The 25,048-nt window shown below is 42.8% G+C and overlaps 1 protein-coding gene across 3 annotated transcripts in view; it reads left to right on the forward strand.

Moving 5' to 3' along the window:
* RBMS3 (RNA binding motif single stranded interacting protein 3) overlaps window positions 1-25,048 on the forward strand; it is a 631,327-nt gene that overhangs the window by 150,170 nt on the left and 456,109 nt on the right. For 2 of the 3 annotated variants that reach the window (XM_009898327.2, XM_054160934.1), the window contains exon 1: window positions 4,981-5,499. The exons of the other annotated variant lie outside the window; for it this stretch is intronic. In XM_009898327.2, coding sequence (XP_009896629.2) covers window positions 5,425-5,499 — 75 coding nt within the window. In that variant the 5' untranslated portion in view covers window positions 4,981-5,424. Of the gene's footprint in view, window positions 1-4,980; window positions 5,500-25,048 lie in introns of those variants that run through there. 3 annotated transcript variants of the gene reach the window in all.

Raw genomic sequence — 25,048 nt, forward strand, 5'->3', positions numbered from 1 at the left:
TAGTGAGCTGGTCTGGCAAAGTTAATGATGCGGGGGGGAAACTTCAACCCACCACATAAGTGTTCTTGAATGATCATCTTCTACTAGATGTCTGGTTTTTTTTCTTCTAACTCGTTTTTTGCAAACGAAGAAATCTGCATTTTATGAAAGGTAAAAATACATCCAAACATGTAATTTCTGTACTTCAGGCTGCCAGGGAAAGCATTCTCTTCTTCTTCTTTTCTTTTTTTCCCCCCTCCCCTCCCTTTTCCTGTCAGCTAACTCTAGGTTTCTAATCCTCAGCTTTGGTTGTTGACGAGTTAATATTCTTTGGAGCCTGCCTTTGAATGTATTTGGCCATCTGCTTTGCAGTTGATATGTTCCCATTTGTTTTGTTTCATTTCTAAATTCCCCATTGAAGAGATCTGTATTGCTTGCCTGTCTTGTGACATCACTCTTGGAGGTGTGGTGGAACTCGCCTTGCTTGCTGGACCACTGCACCTGGCCCTGCCTTGAAATTGACAAGGAGCCTCCAATAGGAGGAAAAAAAGTTGTGAATTTTGCTTGCTGTTGCTCACTGGGATCCAACAGCTTGTCTTTTCTTTTGAGGAACATTTATACTTAACACTTGGTAGGCAAACTGCTATCTCAGTTTGCAAGTGGATTCAGTTATTCAAATGCACAGGCCAGAAAATGAAGGGGATTCTATTTAAACAATGTGCTCCCAAGTCACAGATGATCTTTTTGATGTCTCTGTTTTGCAAATGGAAATTTTCCATTTTCCAGCACTAGCATTTGTTCAGAGGTTGTGTGCTATCTAAATCTGCTTTTGTGGCTGTTCATTTGTATTTGTGCTGTGCTATATTGCCTCCCCTTGCCCCCCACTCTTCTATATTGAATTCCTATTTTTGCTGCTTCCAGTCTATACTGTGTGTCTGAAGGCTCAAACATGCAAAGTGCTGAGCACTTGGAACAAGCAGCAGAGAGTGCTCAGCACCTTGACAGGATTATGGGTGCAAAGGGAAATCTAAACCATCTGCACATTTAAAACTTCTTCTGAGAGAAGGCAGAAGAAGGGTGGAGCTTTGACTCAGGTAACAGCTGAGCTTCTCCTTCTCCCAACCTTTTCCTGGTTGTGAGAGCTGCTGGTGCTACTGGCCACTGCATCTGATGGGGGGGAGAGAGGGGTGTGTGTAAATCTCGCAATGGAATTTTATGGTGTAATGTGGCATAGACAAAATGGTCCTTTCTGGACTACAAATAATGCTCAGATAGATCTCTTGGTCAGAATGTGGGGTTTTCTGCTTCCCTGGTATTTCCTTTATTTCACCCTACACATGCAGGTTCTTTCTTCCTCCAAATCTGGTTACATCTATTTCTACAAGCAAACTGCTCAGCAAGAAAAACTGTGTTAATATCCTGAGGGAGAAGTGAGAAGGTGGGGAGAGAAGCACAACAACTTAATTCTGGCAGTTGAAAGAACAATCTGAAAGTTGTCAGGCTCAAAGTATCATGTACTGTCAAGTAATCACTATTTGCTTCTGCAGATATCAACCCTCAGTCTATCTCACCCTCGGGAAAGCAGTGGGTGGAGTAAAAAGGGCTTAAGCAAGAGTAGGCACTACCTTGAGAGACAATGTATTTAAAGCTCAGCAGCAATACAAACCATATGGCTGGATACCAGGAATTGTAGGCTTCTCCTCCCATTACTACCTTAATTCTTCATTCACCTCTGCTCTGAGCTACTGAGGGACCACATGGTCCTGGTCAGCTTGGACTTCAGTTGGGAGTTGAAAATACTCAGTAGTTTATCTAACAAGGCCTTTCCTCTGAAACTGTTTCAGCAGACTGGGAAGCAGGGGCAGTGACAGTGTGGTGTGGTAGTGCTTCACAGTGCTCCTTGGGATGCACAGGGGCACCTAGTTGCACCAGGGCAAGAAGGAAGACCCAGGAAACTGCAGACCAGTCAGCCTCACTTCCATCCCTGGAAAGGTGATAGAACAGCTCATTCTGGAGCTCTAAGGTCTAAGCACATCTCTAAGCATCTTTATGAGGAGTCAGCATGGGTTTAGGAATCATGCTTGACCAATTGGATAGCCTTCTGTGATGGTGTGACTAGCTGGATAGATGAGGCAAGGGCAATGGATGTTGTCTACTTCTACTTCAACAAGGCTTTTGACACTCTCCTGTAACGTCTTCACAGGTGGGCTTATGAATTGTGGGTTAGATGAGCAGACAAAGAGGTGGATTGAGAACTGGCTGAACAACAGAGCACAGAGGGTTGTGATCAATGTTGCAAGGTTCCCATTGGAGGCCTGTGGCTAATGGTGTTCCCCAGAGGTCAGTACTGGGTCCAGTCTTGTTCAATGTCTTCATCAATGACCTGGATGAAGACAGAGTGTACTTGCAGCAAGTTTGCTGATGTCACAAAAATGGGAGGAATGACTGACACACCTGAAGGCTGTGCTGCCATTGAATGAAACCTGGACAGGCTGGAGCACTGGGCAAAGGTACAACAAGGATGACAAGGGCAAGTGTAGGGTCCTGTACCTAGAGAGGAACAACCCCATGCACCTGCACAGATTAGAAGTGGACCTGCTGGGAAGCAGCTGTATGGAGAAGGACCTGGGAGTGCTGGGGGACAGATGGTTCATCACAAACCAGCAATGTTCCCACGTGGCCAAGATGGCAAATGGTATCCTGGGATGCATTGAGAAGAGTGTGCCCAGCAGGTCAAGGGAGGTTCTCCTTTCCTTCTACTCTGCCCTGGTGAGGTCACACCTCAAGTGTTGTCTCCACTTCTGGGTTCCCCAGTTCAAGAGAGGTGGGGAACTACTGAAGAAAGTCAAATGGAAGGCCACAAAGATGATAAGGGGACTGGAACATTTCTCTTGAAAGTTGAGAGACTTGGGGCTCTTTAGCCTGGAGAAGACTGAGAGGAGATCTTACCAAACGTTTATAAATATCTAAAGGGTAGCAGTCAGGAGGGTGAGGCTGGGCTTTTATCAGTTGTACCCAGTGATAGGACAAGGGGCAATGGGCACAAACTGGAGCACAGGAAATTTCACTTAAATATAAAGAAAATGTTATTTCCTTTGAGGACAATGGAGCACTGGAAAAGGCTACCCAGAAAGGTTGTGGAATCTCCTCCTCTGGAGATGCATTCTTGTGCATGATCTCTGGAGGTGACTTCCAACCTCCACCGTTGTGTGTCTATGTCTGTACAAGGCTGTGGGAACAGAGCACTAGTTTTGCAAAAGCTTTTCTCCTGAAACAGGGTGCAAATACCTGTGTAAGCATGGTATGTTGTTCTCACTATATGGCACAGGACTGGCACCTAAATACCAACAATTGTTAATGCCTGGTGATTAAAGTACAGCATACACAGACACCAAGGCAGTGCTTGGAGCACATGCACGGCTTCCCAAACTGCCTGTTTCCTTTGGCTGCCTGGTTTTGCCCGTGAGGTAACTGGCTGTAGGGCAGTTGTAGGACCCGTAACATCCATCCTCTCTTTACAAGAACAGAAAAGTGCCAGAGTAAAGCATGATATTTCCATGTTCCTGTCATGTGCAAGCACGTGCCCACAAACCAAAACACAGCTGGAAAGTCTAATTTTAGCTCTACCAGCCTTGAGAAGTGTCCCTTTAAAGAAATTCTTTATATAATTTGCTGCTCCCCCCCCCCCCCCAAGCAATTTGGTTGATAATACAGCAGCTGACAACACTGCTGCAATACTACCGATGATTTAAATAAAAACAAAAGGAAACTGCTCCCCCCCCCCGTTTTACTCCCCTCTTCACCCCCCGAATAGGCAGAGCCACTGTAGAAAGGCCCAGGAATGTGATGACGTGTTAAAGGAGTAAGTGATTTAAAAACAAAAGAAAAGAAAAAAAGAGAAACGCTGGGATTTGTGTACAAGAAGAACCGTTTTTGTTACTCGCACGCTTCTTACTGCTGATTTATAGTCCCTTTGCAAGACATCCCCTTCCTACGAGTCTTTTGGAGAGTCGGTATTGGGGAGGGCTGCGCTGACACCGGTCCAGCACGCCTGGGATCTGCAGCAGGTGTGCGGCTCCCCGACGGTGCGGTGCGGGTGTCACACCTCGCCTGCGCGCGGAGGCCGTGGGGCGCTGCTGCGACAGGGGGAGCCCTCCCGTGCTGGGGGCAAACGGAGCTGTCGGTAACTCCCGTGGTACCGTGGCATTTTAAGACGCCGGGCTGCAAGCACCCTTAAGTCAGGCAGGGAGAGTTTCTTTTTTACCCTCTTCCTCCATTTTGTTCCAACTTCAAACCAAGTCTTATATAAGCGGTCTAACAAAGTATGTATTTAATATGTCTGTCCCCGGGTTGCCTCTCCGCGAAGTGCCGGATGACGGTACGAGTAGTTTTCTGCGGGGGGCCTGGCGGGGAGGACGATGACTTCCCCGCTCGGCGAGCAGGCTCCGTGACCTTCCCCCGCCTGTTTCTTTCAGGGGAAAAAAAAAAAAAAAAAAAAAAAAAAGAATGCGTCGTGGGGCTTCTCTACCCCCCCAACACTCCGCCCCCCGGCGTTAGGATTCCCCGGCTCCCACGGCCGCTTTTCGGCGCTCCCAGCTTCGGCAGGCCGGCGGCTAGGGGCGAGGCGGGGCGGGTGCAGGAGGGGGCCGGGCGGCGGGGCGCGGGGAGCCGCGGGCGCGGTGGCGAGGGCGGTCGCGTCGTGGAGGCGGTGGCGCGGCCTGCGCCGGCCTCCCGGGGGAGCGGCGCGCCGAGGTCCCTCCCACCGGCGGCGCGGCGCGGAGGGGGTTTGAATGAAAGACAGGACGAGCTCTGAGCACCATGTCACTCCGTAAGGGAGGCAGCGGCAACTAGGCTGGGGAAGGCTCTTTCCCTCCCCACCCCCCCCTTTTTTTATTTTCTTTTTTTTTTTCCTTTTTTTTTTAAATTTTTGTTTTTGTTTGGTTTTGGTTTTTTTGGGTTTCTTCTTTTTTTTTTTTTTTTTTGGAAGGGGGGTGGGTGGGGAGCGAGAGGGGAGGGCTCGACAGCGAGGCGAGCCGAGAAGAGGACGAGAAGAGCGGGCGGGCGGCTCTGCGGAGGTCTGGAGTTGCACTGTCTCCTCGCCTCCTCTCGCAGGACGTTTCCCTTCCCGAGCCGGTTAGCGGGCACCACCGGAGGCACGCTGCTGCCAGCCGGGGAGGCGGGCTGCTCCGCTGCGGGCAGACGGGTAGGGGGTTTCCAGCTTGCCCGCCCCGTGCATACAGGCACCCGCACCCCCCCCACATTTATGTGCGTGTGGGTGCGTTTTCGGCTGCGCTGGAAGTAGCGCTCGGTAGACGGCGAGGAAGTCTCGGCAGCCTCCTCCGTCGGCCGCGCTGTCAGGAATAGCGGCGTGAGAGGAAGAAAAGGCCCTGGGGCACTATACCCTGCCAACGAGTTCCCTGCACCAGCCAGAAGGACTCCAGCTACATGGGCAAACGCCTGGACCAGCAGCCAATGTACCCCCAGTACACCTATTACTACCCCCACTATCTCCAAACCAAGGTAGGGGTCGATGGGGTTGGGACTGGGCGGGTGACGGAGAGCGGAGCGGCGCAAATTGCGGGCTCGCCTTTGCTCTTAAGTGATTTTTCCGTTGGTTTCTCGGGTTTGGTGTCACGCAGAACCGAGATGGTAGGCAGAAAGCAGGCGTGAGAGAGGCAAGAAGGTTACTGTCTGTCCTTCCTTTCATTTCATTAGGGGTTTTTATTTATTTTTTTTTTTTCCCCCCCGAGGGCTGCTGGCGTCGGCTAATTCCTTTTATTGTTTGGGGAGACCGGTGCTGTTAACGCTGTCGTAACACTGGGCAGGTACTGTGTTTATTATGGCATGGGATAAAGATTGCTCTGGACAGCATCAGGCACGAAGCACTGTTTTGGTTGCTCTTCTAGTGATTTCTACAGTTTATTCGGAGCGTAAAGCATTTTGTTGTTAGAAAAGCTGTGGCAACTCAAACTTTTAGAGGAGGAGATGATGTGGAGCTCAGAGAAAAGAAAGCTCGGAGCTAACCTACTGTGAAGCTGGTGGAGTTTGTTTCAGTCAATTGCATTGCATTTAATATTTCATAAAATGTCGAAGATGATACAGTTGTACTCAGTTGCATTTTAAAAGTCTAGAAATACAGGGTAACTACTCCTGTGGAGCGTATCCAAACATGGACTCTTCCTTTTTCTTTCGTCTTAATTTGTAGACCGCCAACAGACTGTAAAGCAGGCCTGCCTCTCCTAAAGAGGCTGACTGAAGTCGATGCTACCTGGCCATGAGTTAGTTAATTATAGCTTTATTTTTTCCCCCCCCCCCAATGCTATTGTATAATAGTGTGCTCTGAAAAGATTTCCTGTGTGACCAAGGGACAGTAACAAAGCCCTAAACTGAAAGTTTGCATACCCTTTAAGGACACTATATTCTTTAAAAACAAGCAAACAAAAAACTGGTGGGGGAAGACATACCATTCTGAAGTGTGACCTCACAACCACGGATTAACAGTTTCAGTCAATAAACGAACGTCCTTTTGGGGGGGAAAAATTAAGGCAGGATATACACATGCGTATGGCAATGCATGCACATACACACATCACGCTTCTGTGGCAAATTTAACACATGGGACATTCGATGTAGGCGTCTGTGTGTGGTGAAGGGAGGCTGACTTCTCCAGACTTTTGGTTTGAAGCACATTGATCTAGCTGCAGTTCTGAAATGATAAGTTATCTTTTCTTATTAATAAAATTACTTTCCCATTAACATTTGTAGCCTGACTACAGCATTATATAAATTAACTGTCAAAGCTGCAACTGAATGCTGGTTGAGTTGCAATGACACATCTACCACTCTATATGATTAGAGCCTTAATTCATGGCAGGGTTACCTCTGGCTTCTTTCCACTGCTGCTTCTTTCATGATACCATGCAGATAATTTTTGTTTGGTTGTGGTTTTGGTTTGGGTTTTTTTTTTTTTTTTGGGTAAAATGTACCTTTTTTTTTTTTTTTGAGTGCTTATTACTGTGTGACTCGGTTTGTGGTGTTTTGGTTTTTTTTTTTTTCTTTTCCTTTTTTTCCCTTCTTTTCCTCCTTCCTTTCAAGGTCGATCCAAATTGCATTTTACCTTTTTGACTATGTAGTGTGCAACGTTGCTGTTGCAGCAGCTGCTGGTCACTAGCTTGACTGCAATATTGCCTATAGCTTTAACTGTTTAGGGGATTGGGGGACAGACTGATGCTATTCCTCAAAACCTGGCAAGCCAAGGACATGAAACAACTGATGGTGTTTGTTGAAAGAACAATAGCCTTGACTATTGGAAGAGAAATATTGGACATTCCTTGCCTTTTACTCACATAGCTTGCATTTTGCCAGTCTCTCTCTTTTGGGGTTTTGTTGGGAGAAAAAAAAATAATGTAAAATAAGTCTTTTGAGGGACTAAACCTTATATTTGAGCTTAAAAGAGTAACAAGATTTTTTTTGTTCATACCATGGCTTTTTTAACTCGATGCTTTACAAAAAAAAACATCACAACCCAATTCAATGCAATTGTTATAGCCAGTATATAAAATTGCCAACCCTGTGAAAAGTCATGTGTGCCTGCACTGTATGGACAGGTAACATTTCAGATTGGTGATACACTTGATACAACATTCATTTTTGTTATTTTCCTTGTCACGCAGTTAAGCGCATACACAAACCTGATTAATAAGCACATACACGTATATGCGTGTGTGTATATATACGCACACAAATAATTCTCTTCTAAACTCTTTAGAGTAGTGCAGATAGGCAGATTTTGTTACCTTTAAAGCTAGCCATCGGCTTTTGGGATGCTTTAAAGCAGTTAGATCCATTGTAGGTCTGAAGCTAATAGTTGGGTAATCAATTAATGTTGTGGTAGGGATCTGTATCTTTTATCATGCCTGTTGGAGAAATGCATATTAATAAACCCTTGTATCATTACAGCTGTCCTGTGAACTCCAGCTTATTATTTTCCAAAAGCTGTTCTTTGTAGCAAGGATGGTAGGATTCAGCTCTACAGAAAGAATGTTTTTTGTGCTCTTAGTCATTCACACTGAGGGGGTGTGTGTATACATTCATGTGTAATTAAGAAAGAAATTCTAGGCTTTTCTATGGCATTTGTGTAGAGTTTGTGAAATGTAAAGGTGCATGTTCCATGGGCAAAATTTGGAAATCCGTGTTCCCCAGTGCATCTGAGTGAAATGCTGCTTTTGCTTCTCTTGTTTGGTGAAGTTGTCTCCAGTCTTCTTCGAGACGTATCGTGTTATTGTACATCATGTCCTTCTCATGGGGGAGCAAAGAGCTGCGCAAGATGTCAGTCTGTGCGTCTCTTCCAACATAGCCAGCACGTCGTTGTGCTGAAATGGTGTAAATGAATAGCTGTATGGGTAATGGGATTATAAATAGGAAAAATGGATTCCATATGTTTGTCTGACTACTTTAAGATTTTAGTGTTTCGTGGCCTTTTGTGGAACATGAAGCACACGCTCATTATTCGGTTTATTTGTGCTCCTTCATTATCAGATGCCACCACTGAAGCTAAAACTTTAATTGCAGGTTTAGACAAATCTGTTGTCATCTGAAACCAAAAAGCGGAGGGGGAAGGCCAGTCTTCTAGAGACAATTGAAAGGATTTTAAAACGTCTCCAAAGGACAAGCATTGAGTTTGAGGAAAGACACATCCTCATTTTTCTCTTTTTGGTATGATGCTGTCTGACAACTGTAACTTGAAAGTAGAGTGTTGGGATTTCTTTCGGCAGATCCTGAGAGCAGAGTCTGGTTGTCCTAGGAGTTTATATCGGAGTAAAGGTTTTTGGTTACTGTTGTAAGTGAAAGCTAGTCTTGTGTACTTGCTCCAAAGACTATGGCATGGATGTGGTTCAGCTGATGTATATCTGGTAAGAATCTATCATGGCCTTTTATTTTATTTTGAGGTGTTAAGTAAATTTCCTAGCTACTCAAGTGATTGGTTTACCAGAATATGTTGTAAATTGTCACATGTGAAATGATAATCATGCCAAGTCTTGCGCTGTGGTCTGAATTTCTTCCTTGCTTGTTTCTTGCTTGCCAAAGTAAATTATTTTCTCTCTGCCATTTTGCACACAGGAAAACAAAACGAAGCACCATGAAATATCATGTAATGGTATGAGAAAGGAGAGGAGGTATATGAACTGAATTATTTGATTGTATTTGAAAGAATTTCTTCGGTTTAGTGAATGTTGTGTTTTATATTTGTCCTCTGCAGCTTATGATTGCACTTAGCACAGGGGTAAACTTTCTCTGCAGACAGTCTACTGAATCACTTGGGTAGAAAGGAGGAGGTGCCAGTTACCTGTTGACAGGAATTGTTTGGTTTATGATTGCTGTACCTGCCTTTGGGGTAAAAATATGCCAGTTTAGCAGCTATTTCTGTGCGGCTTGCTTTCAGGCATTCTCAAGATATTTCTTAGCTATTAGTCATGGTTTGAGTTTGGTGGTTTAACTCTCATGGTGTTGACTCTTCTACCTAGTCAAAAGGCTGAAAGACTGAATGGAGAGGCAGTATTTACTGCATACCCACAATGCCTGCCTGATACGCATGTGAACACACACAAAAGGAGGTGTGATTTCCTAGCACCTATGTGAATAAAATCCTGTCTCTGAATGTTAGAAGTGTGCAGAGTGGTCCAAAGGTGTGAGCGGCTTAAAGAGCACCTCTGTGAAGTCACAAGTATATGCCCAAACTGGGGAAAAAGCAATTGGGAAATACAAGCAGGTGTGCTCAGAAGAGTTTAAGCTTGATGAAGTAATTTTACAGGTACACTTTTGGGTGTATGTATGTGTGTTATGTTTACTTTTTACCATTTTAAGAGCATGCAGGATTTTGGGACCCTTTTGAGTTGTGTGCCACAAGCACATCTCCCTCCATGCTAAGTCAGCCTCTTTTAGAAAGAGTATTTTTGGAATCGGTGCAACACTCTTGTCTCTCTTCACTTTGTACCTACCAATCCCATCTCTTTTGTCACTCACGTTTCTGTTTAGTGAGTTTACCACATTCCCCACATTTGGCCATCTGGCCATACAGAAGGCCTTGGAGAAAGCATTCCAGATACGGAGGTGTCTGACAGGGCTTCTCTGGCTGGTAGTGTTCAGATTGTGTTTGGTGCCTGGTGTGAAGCAGGGGTCAGGTGTAAGGAGTAATTCATCAACCACACACTGATTTCAGGCTGCATTTCCAACCATCTGCAGCTTGGATTGCTGCCAGAGCTCAAAAGTCTAGCTGGAGCCCATGTGATTTTGCCAAAGTGAAGGCAAACACTTGCAAATAGAGAAATGCGTTTCTAGGAATTAAGTTCGTTTGCCCCTGTTTGATTCAGTATGTCACAGCATGTTATAAATGTCTCTAAGAGCTGCCCAAAATAAATCTGAATTTGTTTAAGTGCCATTTGAAAATATTTAAGCCTGACTATAAAATCAATATTAAAGTCTAATGTTTTGTTGGTTGCTTTAAACAGTAAGAGAGATAAGTTGTATTCCTCTGAAATATGCAGATATATGTGAACTCGTTTGTTTCGTGCTACTGTTTGCCATGTCTCCTTACATGCCTGGATAAAAATACTTATGTTGCTATAAGGGACACTGTGGTATACATTACAATGATGTTGAATTTCGTGGTTGATCTTCCTTTCATGTGTTGCCTCAATCCAAGCCTGTTTAAATAAATCAAACTCACCAATCCCCTCCCCTCCCCCCTGAAAAACTCTGGGAAATGGAAGTTCAAATTTTTACTCTTGTCAACATTTACATATTACTGTATTGCAAGCAGGTATTTAACTTTCATTATGGAAAGATGAAAGTTACGAACACTTGCCAGATTAGGCTACATACATCTTGCTGTGGCAAATGCAGTGTGTTAATAATTATAAATCAGAATGCCTTATACAAGGTGCCCTTTCAAAATAAAGCACAGTGCTTCATACTGGACTGGTTTGCTTTTTAATGCATGGGGCCTTTCAATGTAAGCACGGTGGTATAGTTGCACTTTAATCCAAGTGTCTTGGTAAAAAACATCGCACTGTTGGTTCTTCAATTTCCATGAGCCAGATAAGAAAAGAGGCATTCTAAGTAGGATGACTGAGTTCATTTTGGGTCTTGCTGAAAGTAGCCTTCATAGTGTTCCCTTTGCATATAATTGCAAGCAGGGGTTTTTGTGTTTTTGTTTTGTTTTGTTTTTAACTGGTGTGTGGGGAAGTGGATTTGTTGCTGTCTGTGCTCCAGGCGAAGACTTTTGAGTTCACTTGCAAACAAGCTCATTCCAAAGTGTTCAGGAAGAGAAGCAGATTTTTATTTTTTTTTTTTTAAAGAGTAGACTGCTTTTATTTTTTTTTCTGGGTATTATTATTTATTTTATTTTATTTTTCTTAAAGGAAAGTTCTCTAATGTTAGAAGTTTTACGTAGAGGAAAATGGTTAGTGTCTCCAGAGCTTGCTTCCAGTGCTGCATTAAAACTGTGTTTTCTAACAGTCTCATCAGCTACAGCTGTATGTGATTAAATAGTGTAATATCAAAAGCATGTGTGAATAAGAGCTTTTATAATATAGTTGTTCCATACCAAAGACTGCAGATGGGCAGAGAAGGGAGATGGAGACCAGTGATTTACTTGGGTGTTGTCACAGTCTATATTGTGTTTGTGTAGTGATGTTTCACAATTGCTTTCCCACTTGTATGAGCAAGATTAAGTGGTGGAGGGACGTTTTGCACAGAGTGTTGCTCTAAGTATGCAGGGTATCAGTCTGAGAATCGTGTCTACTGATGCAGAATGACATACCAATATTTTAAGTAGCTGATTAGCAATAATATTCTTGAGTAGAAGTTAAAGCGAGAAGCATCATCCCTTCTACTTCCTGTGAAAAATCAGTGAAGGAGCTTCAATTGTCTTTGGCAAGGCAGAATCAGGCCCACAAAAGACTGTTCTTCATGGCAAATCCAAGACAGCAAAAGAAACAAGAACTGTTTATCCAGATGGTTATACATTATACACGTGGGTGAAGGCCTATTTTGTGTCATATTTAACAGCATTTGGGGTTTTCTGTGGCTATAATTTCCATTTAATATTATTTATTCTGATTTATAATTGTCTAAAATGAGTAGCAAAACCCAGATGCTTTTCCTGTCTGTTTCCTCTCTCTGCCACGTTAGAGACATGGTTCACACATAGTGGAAGCCTAATTGCTGTAGGAGATGTTGTGCATGATGCCTAGTGCCTCTAACAAAGAGTAGCAATTTCTGTGATAGAAACTTGTGGTTAATCCACAAAAAGTGAAGGATAGAATGGGGAACTGATTTTGGTTTTATTTGCATCGTTCTTAAGGTAAAAAACACTGTGGAGGCTCTTTGAAATTTGAGGCTGGGCAGTTTTCTGTGAGGATACAATGTTTCTGTGAGGATACAATGTTTCTGTGAGGATACAATGTTTCTGTGAGGATACAATGTTTCTGTGAGGATACAATGTTTCTAAATGGAGAAGTGAAGCAAAGGTTGCTCGTCCTGTCTGTCCTTGCAGATTGGAGGCTCCTATAGAATTCCTCAGCCATATGGTCTGTTTGATACTGTTAGTTCACAGTAAAATCTAATCTTCTCCTAGAAGTTTATATTAGCTGAAAGACTTTTCAGGCCTGACACTGTCAAATCAGAGAAAAAGATAAATTTTCATGCTTTTAGAGGCAAATACTTTTTCCTTTCTTCTTCTTGTGCGCCTTGTTTGTTTCTGTGCCTCCTTGCTTGCAACCATGATGGGAATAAATTCCTTCTCTGTTTATTTGTTGTAAAGTTAACTTCAGTATTGAACACAGTAATTTATTAGGAAAGTAAATATTTACATTTTTAAGTTTCATTTGTTGTAAAGCTGTGCAGATGAAATTGTTTGGATAAGGGCTCCTCTATTAATTGTCTTGACTTCATTCAGATGCAAACAAATGAAATAAAGCATCTGACTTACACAGATCATAGCAGAAGCCAGAATATGTGTGATACTGCATTTTTACACTGTAAACCACTCACATACATTGTTCCTCATTGATGTCTCTGTGACATACGTCTTATGGTTGGTACTATGTGGTTGATGATGATATATATGGGCGCTCATGTAATGGAAGTGATGTCACTCCTGTGAGATTCAAATTTATTCAAGAAGAAAATTTGTTGGACAGATTTGTATTGCCCCTCCTGAAGTGTAAATCAAGCAGCACTTTGTTCCTGTTGTGCGACTTTGCATCAGCAGAATAAATCTTGAAATCACACTTAAATACTCTGCTGCAGAGCATGGCAGTGAAGAGTGGGAGAATCTTATAGATGGACCAACATGATGTTGTTTTATTTAACTGATTGCTCATTTGGCTTCTGTCCTGCTCCTTTCCCCACCCCCTTCCATAGCTATATTTAAAGGCTAGCCAGGCCATTCAAAGTTTAGTATCGATGCTGTGCGGGAGCCTGAACTTTCTGCCTTCCGCCTCACGCTGGCGGGAGGTGGCAGGACTGGATCAACCATCAAGTCCTGTTTGAATTGCCTGCGAGTCAAACTCTGCTGATTTGGAACAGCCTTCAATGCACCCTATCTGCCTTCATGGGTGGGAAGCTGACAACTTTTGCTCCAGGGTTACTGGAGAGTGAGATGCAAGTTGAAGATGCAGTAGATAGGGCAGAGGGCTATTTTGGATGTGTGGTGCCAGAGCTAACAAAACCTTGAGGTGGTGCATTGGTGACCTGCAAGATAAAAGGAGATTAGGGGACCTCAGATGGCATTTTTGGCGGAGGAGGAGATACGGGAGCCTGGTGTACTGCTACATCACAAAAGGTTCTTAAAACTAGGTATCCATAGTTACAGGAAGAGAGTTAAAAAATCTAGATTTCAGGGACTCACTGGATGCAATGTCCTCCTTCCCTTTTAAAGAAGAAAGTGTTAGCAATTCTTAAAGCTGGAATGATGTGCCTGTGTGAATTCCCTGGTGCTCAGAGAACAGAGTGATTAAAGTTTGCTCTATTTCTCCCTCTTGTTCTAATTTTTCTGGCTGTGGGAAGGAAAAAAAGGACATTGCAATTCCTGGCCATATAAGGGACTTGTTAGTTTCTTTATGTGGTTGGGAATTGTTTCTTCTTTTGGTCTTCAAAGGCTGTTGCTGCTGAGTTTGCTTTAAAGGGAAGGAACTACTTCTTGCTTAGTCAAAGGCTGCAATCCTTATTTCTTCTTTCTCACATCTCTCTGACCTTTTATTTGTGGACAAGCATATAAATAAATTCTACTTGCTGGTATCATGCGAGTTGATGGATTCTCTTACAAAGAGAAGCAATTCTCATTTCTGTTCTCTCATTTTATAGTGGTGAATTTGATTTGATGCCAGTTAGATGACCTTTTCCTTACATCTTTTGGCTCCTGACTGGGGGGTGTGTGTGTGGGTCTGAGCTGCATTAGTGATCTCTCATTTCAGCTTTTAACAAACTATGAAATATTAAAAATTAATTAGGTCCCCTAGAGCTTGGCTGACATGTCTGTGATGCAGGATGCTGATTTCATATTAATGAAGCATAAGACACATCTTAAGATACAAAATTCAGATTTTAACAAACATGCAAGCAGGGGTGTATCACTCGTAAGTCAGAGCACCTTACCTTGCAAATGTTATCCTTTTAAGATGAGCCAAACAATATTTTGCAAAGGTGGTGTTACCAGCGGCATTCATTTGACATTTATTCAAGAAAATAATATCTACCTTCAGCCTAATTAGAGCTAAGTTTTTCAGTGTGTTTCCTTTAAGATCAAAACTGCTGATGAGGCTTATTTTAGTATCAGCAGAGATGTGTCCACACAGCTGTTGATGTTCTGCTTAGCTGATACACACAAACCAGTAATCTACCATATGTAACAGAACGGTGTAGTATGTACTTGTTTCTTGTGCTAATGACACTTCTGAAACTGTTTAGCAGAAGGGAGACTGGTGATGAAAAGAGCTGTGAACGGTACAATGAATAAGGTAAAGAATAGGCCTGATAGCTCTTGTAGAAGTCCCTGCCTGATTTTTGCATTCACAAAGTCTACTTTTAATCCTTCTCTATACCTGAAAGACATCAGAAAAAGTCAGAGGCTCTGCAGTCCTTCAGATGTTTGACAAAGCATGCAGTAGGTCTTGGTAACCTGAATGCTTTACCTAGGCTGTGTTAAGGCAATGTCTACTGTGTCAAGGTAAAGCTGCACTAAGTACTGCTAAACAATCCTTCATCAAAACAAGCATAAAACAGATATATTGCTGTGGTCTCTAGCAAAGCAGCTGGAAGCTTTCTGCCTGGGAGAACATCGAACTCGCTTGATTTTGTGTTTGTGCTCTTTGTATCTCTCTGGAGTTTTTGCACCCTAAAGAAACATGGGAGTTGATCACATTATTTCCAGTAAAAGTGTCCTTTCCAGTGGCACTTCTACAGGGGTGCCAGCTGGTGGTATAAGATGTGATAATAATAAATCTGGCTGATGTATGATGATTCCAGGATGGCAATAGTGTACATCCTGATCCCTCCTGTCTGTTTGACCTCGCAAATACAGGTGTGCAATGCACTGAGTCATCTTGAATTTTGAGATTATGACTATAATTGCCTTCTCTGGAAAAAAGCCACAAGAATACTGTAGGCTACTGGCTCACCAGGACATACTTGTTATCTGTGTGATTTAGAAGCCTTGCTGGCCACTCAGTTTCTGCTTTCTATCCCTGCCATTTTGCAAAATCACTGTAATTGCATACAGTTGTCCCTGTGCAACGTGCAATTTCCTGTAGTTTGAAAAGCTTTCAGCATAAGATTGTTTAAACTTAATAGCATAAACATTAATTTACTGTGTTAGATGAATTATTGGGTGTTTTTAGCATGCGTAAGTCTGGCAATAATTGTGCCGGACAGAAGAAATAAGTTTTGTTTCCTTCACTTTCTGCCCTGCTTTTACTGAAATGGATCCCTGGTGATGGTAATACTTAGCATGTAGCAGTCGTTTTAGTTTTCAGTGGGCTGTATAAACATTAATTAATCTTCAGAGCCCATTCTGAGAGATGCCTTAAACGCCTTATTTGCTCATGTAATGGCTGCATGCAAATGATGGACTTAGCCTCTAGAAGCCTATACTGAATTACTGGGAGTTTGGGGAGAGGTTTGTGTAGCATTCACACTTTCTTTGTTTGGGCAGAACCGGGAGATGGGGAATGTTGCTGCTGCTTTATGAGCAAATGCTGTGTGAGTGGTGTAAGAGCTGAAGCAAAGTTGGGAAAATAAAGAGAAAGCATTTGTGGAAGGTTGCATGTTACTCTGGTTATCCAGAGTGCTGAGTACCCACGATTCACAACAGATGGAACTCTCAAAGACATGTGAAGCCAGACCAAATGTGACTCCCAAAACAAACATCCAGAATTACAGAGCACTCTGAAGAATTGCTTACCTGAATTGACCACCTGAACCAACCTTACTGGTTTGGTGTTATATCTAACAGCCCTTGAGCCTTTGTATTGGGTAAGGGAAGAAATGGAGCAGGGTAAAAGAACACGCTTTCTGAAGGAGAGGGATTCCCTCTTGTTTCAGTGTTAGGGAAGGCAGTTTCTGCAGTCCTACTGAGGACATTTGTGAGTGTGGGACTGGTGATATGAGGAGCAGATCAGGGCCCAGATTGCACTTTTGCAGAGATACGACTGATGCTTTGGACCAGGAGACATTAAAAACTCAGTGAACACCTAGATAAGGATGCAAAGGACTAGTTAATCCTTCCCAAATAAAGGAAAAAAACTTTTCAAACTGCCCCTGCATGCAGCCCCCAGCCTCGCTGGTGCTTGTGGAGCCTCCCAGCAGGTGCTGATAAGAAGGGTATGTCAACTGACTGTCATGATTTTATCAGCATCCTGTAAGGATGGCTCTGTATTTGAATCCCTCAAGATAATATTTTTTTCCTAATCTACAGCACGCTGTTAGTCAGCAAGGGAATAGCAAAGAAGTTATTTATGGGTAGGTGTTAGCTAAATAGTAGCTGGTATGGATTCATCAGAGCCAACTGTCTTTTCTCATGCCTGATGTTATATGTCTTGCCAGGATTTATTTTAGATTTTTTGTTGTCATTATTGTTTGGGTTTTTGTTTTTTTATTCCTCTCATCTTGGCTTGTGACTTTATCATATGTGCTTCCCTTACTGTTGCGTTGGAAGTAATTACAAATTTAAAAACTACAGCTTGTTTGAACCGAAGGTACATTGTGGATGGGAGAGAAATGGATGATAATCCTGATGCTGATGACTTCTTGTGTCCCAAGGGCTTGTGTGAAAGCACTATAAACAAGGGTGGACTATTGGTGGTTTTGAAGTTGCAGAAGGAACTATGCCAATGACCACAAAGATGTAGACTCTGATTTTACAGTGTGTGTTGAGGAATGAAGTGTGACGGCCATGCTCCACCAACAGCTGATGAAGCAGATTGTCTTTATGCTTCATCTCTCCTTGTCTTTTAGCAAAGAGAGTAAATTATTAGTTGTTTATTATTTCTTAACCTTCAACAGGTAACTTCCTTTCTGTGCTAGTCAGCTGTTCTAGGGTAGAGATAGGAAAATTTTACTTCCTTCTTCCTCATTCTTCTCTTCTCATTTGCTGTCAGGAGAAATTGTTGGGTAAATTTATGCTGCCTTTTTAACAAGCCTGAGTGGCAAAGAGGTGATCTGATGCTTAGGTGACAAGGACAGACCTTGAAAAGGCCAAAGCATGAGGTGTGGGCACCATCAGCACAAAATGAATGCAAGGGAAGCCAGAAGCCTTATTGTTATTCTAGCATTTGTCTATCTTTTGTGATTTAGCAAATCTACTCTTTTATTATTTTCTCTATTTTGGATTTTTTGCCTTGTTTTGGTGTGGTTTTTTCCTCCTTTGAAGAGCTCCTCTGTTTCTCATTTTTATATGAGAAATACATCTAACACTTGGGTGTGTGTCATCGTGCATTTTCTACCATTTGATTATCACTTTTTAAAAATCCAGATACTGCAATTGTATTTTCTAAGCCAGTCATACTCTTCCCTCCTCCCACCACTCCTTTTTCTTTCGATGGTGTTTTACTGTTTATAGACTGCCTCTGACTTTGCAGTTCTGTTGCGCTGAGCTGCATACAAAGCCAGGGTAAGAGATAGTCCCTGCCTGCAAGAGTTTATGAGCAATGTAAATAAGACAGGCTTACAAAGGTAAGGAGGAACAGAAGCAGAGAGAAGTGGGAGATTCATTTCAGAGCAGTGCCAGGACCTGGATGGTAGATGGTAACTGGTGTTTATTGTTCACCCATATACTGTGCTACTCCCATCACCTTGGGAATGAATTGCTCTACGTTCTCCAGTCACACATGGCAGCTGCTGCTTTTTTTTTTAATGTTCTTTCCTAATATTTAGGGTTGCAGTTGCATGTAGTCATTTCACAACTGCCTTGATGCTTCCTGGGGCTTTGATTTCTATGTCTTTGCTGTTTGGTGGCTGTCGTCCCATACGTTTCTGTCTGGTGTTGGCAATAACTGCAGCGTGGTTCTCTGGAGGTGCCTGTGTCAGTATGCTGGCATTTCAAAAATAAAGGCTTAGCTGATGTTGCTGGCTGGCTTCATGGGGAATGAAATGGAACTGTGCAAAGCAGCTGAGGTCAGTGTGAGACAGCAGGTCTATTCCCAGCAGATGAAAGCTCTAGAAATATCATGGTGTGCAATGGCTAGGGGCTTGTGCTTGGTGAGGATTAGAGGTGGTATTTTTTTCATACTTGATTTCCATTTTGCTAGGCTGTTGCAGGAGATCCATGTTTCCTACAACTGTTCAGTGCTTTGAAAAAGTAAATACCATGGGGGAAAGGGATGCATATGTCTTGCACTTCAGCAAGTTGTCTGCTGATAAATGTTAGGCTGAAATTTCAAAGGGACAGTGTTGTACAGTAGCTCAGGGCCTCAGAGTCAGAAGTGCTGGTCACCTGCAGCTCCTATTAATTTCAACTAGAACCGTATGTACTTTGCACTTTTGAAGACCAGGAGCTCCTTAGGGCTTAAATGTTACCTCTATTTTTTAATAGCAGTTACAAGCTGATAGGGAAATCCTCTCTCACTTTTACTGTATTTTTCTTAGGGGATAAAAGAGGGATTGGGAGACCAAGGGAGGGACCTTTGGTTTATAGCAGTAATAGAATCTATTTACAAAAGCAAATACTTCTGTGTCTCTTACGGGTAACACTTTGCATTGTTAGCAGCATAATGCTAGTGATATTTAAATAACTTTGTTGTTTGCTTACATCTTAAATTGCTTGATGAGGATGGAAATAATTTCATCCCTTTTTAGTTAAAAAAAATAATAATCTCACAGTGTTTGGTATGCAAGGCTGTTAGGTAATTATTATTTGCTTAGACAGAGGCATTTCAAGCAGTTATGTGGAGTTTGTTTTTTGTGAAATGTGCACTTGGAAAAATACTTCCTGCTTTGGTCTGTTACCAGCTTTCATGGTTCTATTAAGTGATGGGAATTTATTATTCCTAAAAGTGCAGCAGTTTGAAAGGATCTAAATTTTCAATATGTGTGCTTGTGCCAGTTTTTATCTCCCTCTAGACCATAGTGAAAAGCTTGAATATCTGACTTGGGTGTACCTAAAAGGCTTAAAAATCACACAGACAGACAGATGTTGAAGTTCTGACTATTTCTTAAGCGTATAGGTTGAGATGTTTGGGGGTTAACAATCAAATGATGATCACAGACTTTCTTAAAATAGGCTTGCTGTTCGAAATTCTGCGTTTGTGTTTTGTATTGCTGCTGAGTGCTCCTGCATCTGTTGCTTACTCAGCATTGACAGTGGGAATATCCAAAGCAGACATCTGGAGGAAAAACTTGAGCCAGGTTTGTTTAGTTGTATTAATTTCCTTTCTGCTGTTGGTAGAAGCGATTTCCTGACAAATGGGGTGCTTATGTTGGGAGACTGCTAATTTGTGAGGAGCTCTCCCTTTGGGCCCCATCCTGTGGTCCGGGTGTGCTCACAGCTGAACGTTACCTCATGAGAAACTCTGCGGAAAGCACAGGGCTACATACACGATGAGGAATTATTCAGTGGGAAGAAGACTGGCAGAATTTGGCCTTTAGCAAAGAAATTTCATTTTGTGAGCCTGTTACAAAGAATAGAGAGTTAAGAGATGAAAAACTGCCGCTACACAGAAAAACAATACTGTTTCAATTTAAGCCTTGGTTTAGTAAGTTTTCCTGGAAAGAAACTTGTTCCTGAGGGCATTTTATCTATTTTTCTCTCTATCTTAGCATTTTATACTGCTGCCCATCACTGCAGTATCTGAATGCTTCCTGTGAGGGACTGAAGGGAGGTTGTAGCTTGATGGCGGTCGGTCTCTTCTTCCAGGCAACCAGCACCAGAACAAGAGGACACAGGCTCAAGCTGTGCCAGGGGAGGTTTAGGCTGGATGTTAGGAAGAAGTTCTTCATAGAAGGAGTGATTGGCCATTGGAATGGGCTGCCCAGGGGGATGGTGGAGTCACCATCCCTGGAGGTGTTTAGGAAGAGATTGGATGGGGTGCTTCATGCCATGGTTTAGTTGATCAGATGGTGTTAGGTGATAGGTTGGACTTGATGATCTCAAAGGTCTTTTCAAACTATTTTATTCTAAGTCCCCAGTGGAAAGGGCTATAAAGTATTTTTTATTTTTCATTGTTTTCCTTTTTTATGATTTTACTGAGGTTTCTGGGGGGACAAGTGCCAGCATTATAGATGGAATACTGACTTTACAAAATGTGTTTTACTAAACATCACATCAAGTGGATAATGGATAAGTTATCAAATATCCAGTGTTACAGGGCTTTTCTTTTTTGTTCAATGCTATCTAGGTTGTTTGTAAAACATTCAAATAATATTTACATTCTTACAGGTGATGCATACCAGTTCTGTATCAGCTCATGAGAACTGTTACATGCAGTCTTTTACCTTCTAAAATGATTCAAGTTAAAGCAAATGTTTAAATTAATAGACAGGACTAAAGTCTTAAAACTAGCAAGGCTACAGTGACTGGACTTACTTTTTTTGGTTATTCGGTTCTCAACCATAGAATCATAGAATCAGTAAGGTTGGAAAAGACCTCAAAGATCATCAAGTCCAACCTGTCACCCAACACCTCATGACTACTGAACCATTGCTTCAAGTGCCACATCCAATCCCTTTTTGAACATCTCCAGGGATGGTGACTCTACCACCTCCCTGGTGCATTTTGAGACTGTGTCCTCTTGTTCTGGTTGCCTGGGAGAAGAGACTAACCCCCTCCAATGCCCTTATTAGTCTTGTGGTATTCAACTATGTAGTCTGTGTAAACAAGGTACTTAGCTCTTCTCAAATTATTACAAAGAGAAATAAAAATAACATAATTGTCTTCTCTTTGTTTCCATTCTGTCAGAAATACCTTGGTTAGTTTATACTTAGTTTGTACATGTGGGCATCTTCCTTAGGTGTGAGCAGGTTGATCTCTTCTCCCAGGCAACCAGCACCGGAACAAGAGGACACAGTCTCAAGCTGCACCAGAGAGGAGTTTAGGCTGCATGTTAGGAAGCTCTTCATAGAAAGAGTGATTGGACATTGGAATTGGGCTGCCCAGGGTGGTGGTGGAGTCACCATCACTGGAGACATTTAGGAAGAGACTGGATGGGGTGCCTGGTGCCATGGTTTAGTTGATTAGATGGTGTTGGATGATAGGTTGGACTCAATGACCTCAAAGGTCTTTTCCAACCTGGTTAATTCTAATTCAGTAAGAAAGTTTTGAAGAAACTCAAGCTGTAGCAAGGAGACCTGTGGTTAATTCAGGAGATGCCTTGTCCTCTTGTTATTTCTTTGTTGTTTTTCTTTTTTAATCTCCTCCAATTGTGAACTCTGGATATTAAAGCGAATACATACACCTGTCCTGCCAACAACATTTTTGTCAGTGATACCAACAGATGTTTAAAGGTCTCTTCCAACCCAAACTGTTCAATGAATCTATGAACACACATGAATGCATCCAATAGTGTTCTACTGAAGATAGATGTTTCTAGCTTTTAACTGAGAAGTGATGCAGGTGGTAGCTAGAGAGAGTTGAAGGCAAACCACTCAATATGAAGGCATGGATTTGAGCTAGGCTATGCGTTGAGTGAGCAATTGGTGGAGGAGGAGGATTTCTAGTAAAAATTTGGAGAAAAGAGGACAACAAGGAGGATCATCTTGCAGTGAGAAGTTACTTTATTTTTTCAGTGGCCTGGTATTTTGTTAGGATACAGTATTAGAAAAGACCTCAATAAATCATCCAGACCATTGGCCCATCCTCAGAGGTGAAATCAAGTGGATTTACATAATCTCTATCAGATGTTTCTCAGTGGCATATGTTATAATGAGACACAAAGAATTCCCACTCTGTGGTGAGATGTGGGGCTGAGGAGGCTGCCCTCTGCTTGACAATGTTCTGCTATCTAACCAGGCTCCTAATCCAATGTGCTAATAATTTTATAGGGAGGAGAGGGGGAAAGGCAAATTTCTCTGGTTCTCTCATTTTTGTCCTTGAAGGACAGCATGCTGTCTGTTCTTCATAAAAACACTTAATTTGTAGTAGAATGTATGGAGGGGAGGTGAAGGAGCATGGTCAACCCAGGAGTGACAGCTCTGTCTGAAATGTCTTTATTATGTTTTAACAATACCCCTTTTTTTTTTTTTTTTCTCCCCAGGTTTTGGTTTAACCTCATATGCTTTTCAAAGGTGCTAAACATACGTGTGTAAGTTGCAGTTTTTACCAGTGGGTTCAAGAAGTCAGCTGTGTATTGAGTACTGTGTCCAGTTCTGGGCCCCTCAGTTTAAGAAGGACATTGAGACTCTTGAACATATCCGGAGAAGGGCAACAAGGCTGGGGAGAGCACAGCCCTATGAGGAGAGGCTGAGGGAGCTGGGGTTGCCTAGCCTGGAGAAGAAGAGGCTCAGGGGAGACCTTATCGCTGTCTACAACTACCTGAAGGGAGGCTGTAGCCAGATGGGGGTTGGTCTCTTCTCTGAGCAACCAGTTGCAGAAGAAGAGGACACAGTCTCAGGTTTTGCCAGGGGAAGTTTAGGCTGGAGGTGAGGAGAAAATTCTTCACAAAGAGTAATTGTCCATTGGAATGTGTTGCACAGGGAGGTGGTGAAGTCACTGTCCCTGGAGGTGTGCAAAAAAGGACTGGATGTGGCACTTGAAGCCGTGGTTTAGTTATTCATGAGGTGTTAGGTAATAGGTTAAACTTGATGATCTCTGAGGTCTTTTCCAACCTTATTGAGTCTGTTCTTGTTTCAAAAGCCCAGCCGCCTTCTTTTCACTACTGACTGCCCCTTAGGCTTGGTGGGAGCTACTGAGTGCATATGACTTTTGGAAATCAGGCCATGAGTTATAAATAACTCTGAGCTAATTAGGTTTTAAAATGATAAATGTTCACAAATGAAGTGCATCTTTCTTGTCTTTCCCTAGTAAAGAGACCAGGGCACCTCAGGTGAATTTCTTGCTGGTGTGGATGGTGTACTCATTTCTTGGTATGTTCTTTGAGCAAGTTTCTTTTTTGAGGACTGTGAGTCAGCAGAGTTTTGAAGTAGATGAGTCATAGACAAAGTAGTTGAATGATGGCTACTAAGTGGGTGGGGGAATCAAAGATTTTATTCTGGGAAGGTATAAATACAGACAGAGGCCATGTCTGGAGGTGAAGGAGGTAATGGGATGAAAGGCATATACCAAGAGGAAACACTGAACTGGTGTTTGACACTGGCCGCTCTTTGTGGTTTGCTGCAGTGATTCGCTTCCTTATGGCTCTGTTTGATGCTTCTGTGAGAAGGCTGTGTCACTGTTGGGGAGCAGATGTCCCAGATGAACAGCTAATCCTGACACATAATAGAGAAACATTAACTTTGAGAGGCAGCTAGTTTCTATCCATGAGTTAAATTTCTGACCAAAAGAGAAATTGGGCTAGTCCATTCTTCAGCTGTTTCATTCAAGTGTAAACCTTTAACATCATTCTGTCTGGGAGAGGCAGCATTGTTCCTGTGCACAACAGATTATTGTGCTGATCTCTGAAATCAGAAACAATATTCATGTTGTTTTGTCTGATGAATTGTAGAATTGTTTTAGATGGAAAAGACCTTTAAGATTGAGTCCAGCCATTATCTAACTTTACTGAGCCTGGTGCTAAACCATGTCCCTTAGCACCACATCTCTACATCTTTTAAACATCTCCATGGATGGTGACTCAAACCCTTCCCTGGGGAACTTAGTCCAGTGTTTGAGAACCCTTACAGTGGGAGAGTTTCTTCTAACATTCAATCTAAACCTTCCCTGATGCATCCTGATGCCATTTCCTCTTGTCCTATCAGTTGTTCCTAGGGAGAAGAGACTGACACCACCTTGCCACAATCTCCTTTTAGGTAGCTGTAGAGAGCAGTAAGGTCTGCCCTTAACTACCTTTTCTCCAGGCTGAACAATCTGAGCTGCCTCCACTGCTTTTCATATGACTTGCTCTTCAGACCCTTCACCAGCTTTGCACTTCTATAGACCTGCTCCAGCACCTCAATGTCTTTCTTGTAGTGACGATCCCAAAACTGAACATATTACTCAAGGTATGACCTTACCAGTGTTGAGCCAGGATGATGTTAGCTGCCTTGGCCACCTGAGCATGCTGCTGGCTCCTGTTCAGCTGCTGTTGATAATACCACCAGGTCTTTCTCTGATGGGCAGCGTTCCAGCAACTTTTCCCCAAGTCTGGATTATTGTGATCCAAGTGCAGGACCTGGCGCTTGGCCTTGCTTGCCTTGGCCCATTGATCCAGCCTGTCCAGTTACCTCTGTAGAGGTCCCTAGCCTCAAGCAGATTAACACTGTCACCCAGTCTGTCATCATCTGCAAACTCGCTGAGGGTACACTCAATCGCCTCATCCACATCATTGATAAGGGTATTACAGAGAACTGGCCCCAATACTGAGCCCTGGGAACCACCACTCGTGACCGGCCTCCAACGGGGTTTAACTTCACCACCACTCTG

The sequence above is a fragment of the Dryobates pubescens genome, chromosome 4 (genome assembly GCF_014839835.1).
Source record: "Dryobates pubescens isolate bDryPub1 chromosome 4, bDryPub1.pri, whole genome shotgun sequence".
In the NCBI taxonomy this organism is placed as follows: Eukaryota; Metazoa; Chordata; class Aves; order Piciformes; family Picidae; genus Dryobates; species Dryobates pubescens.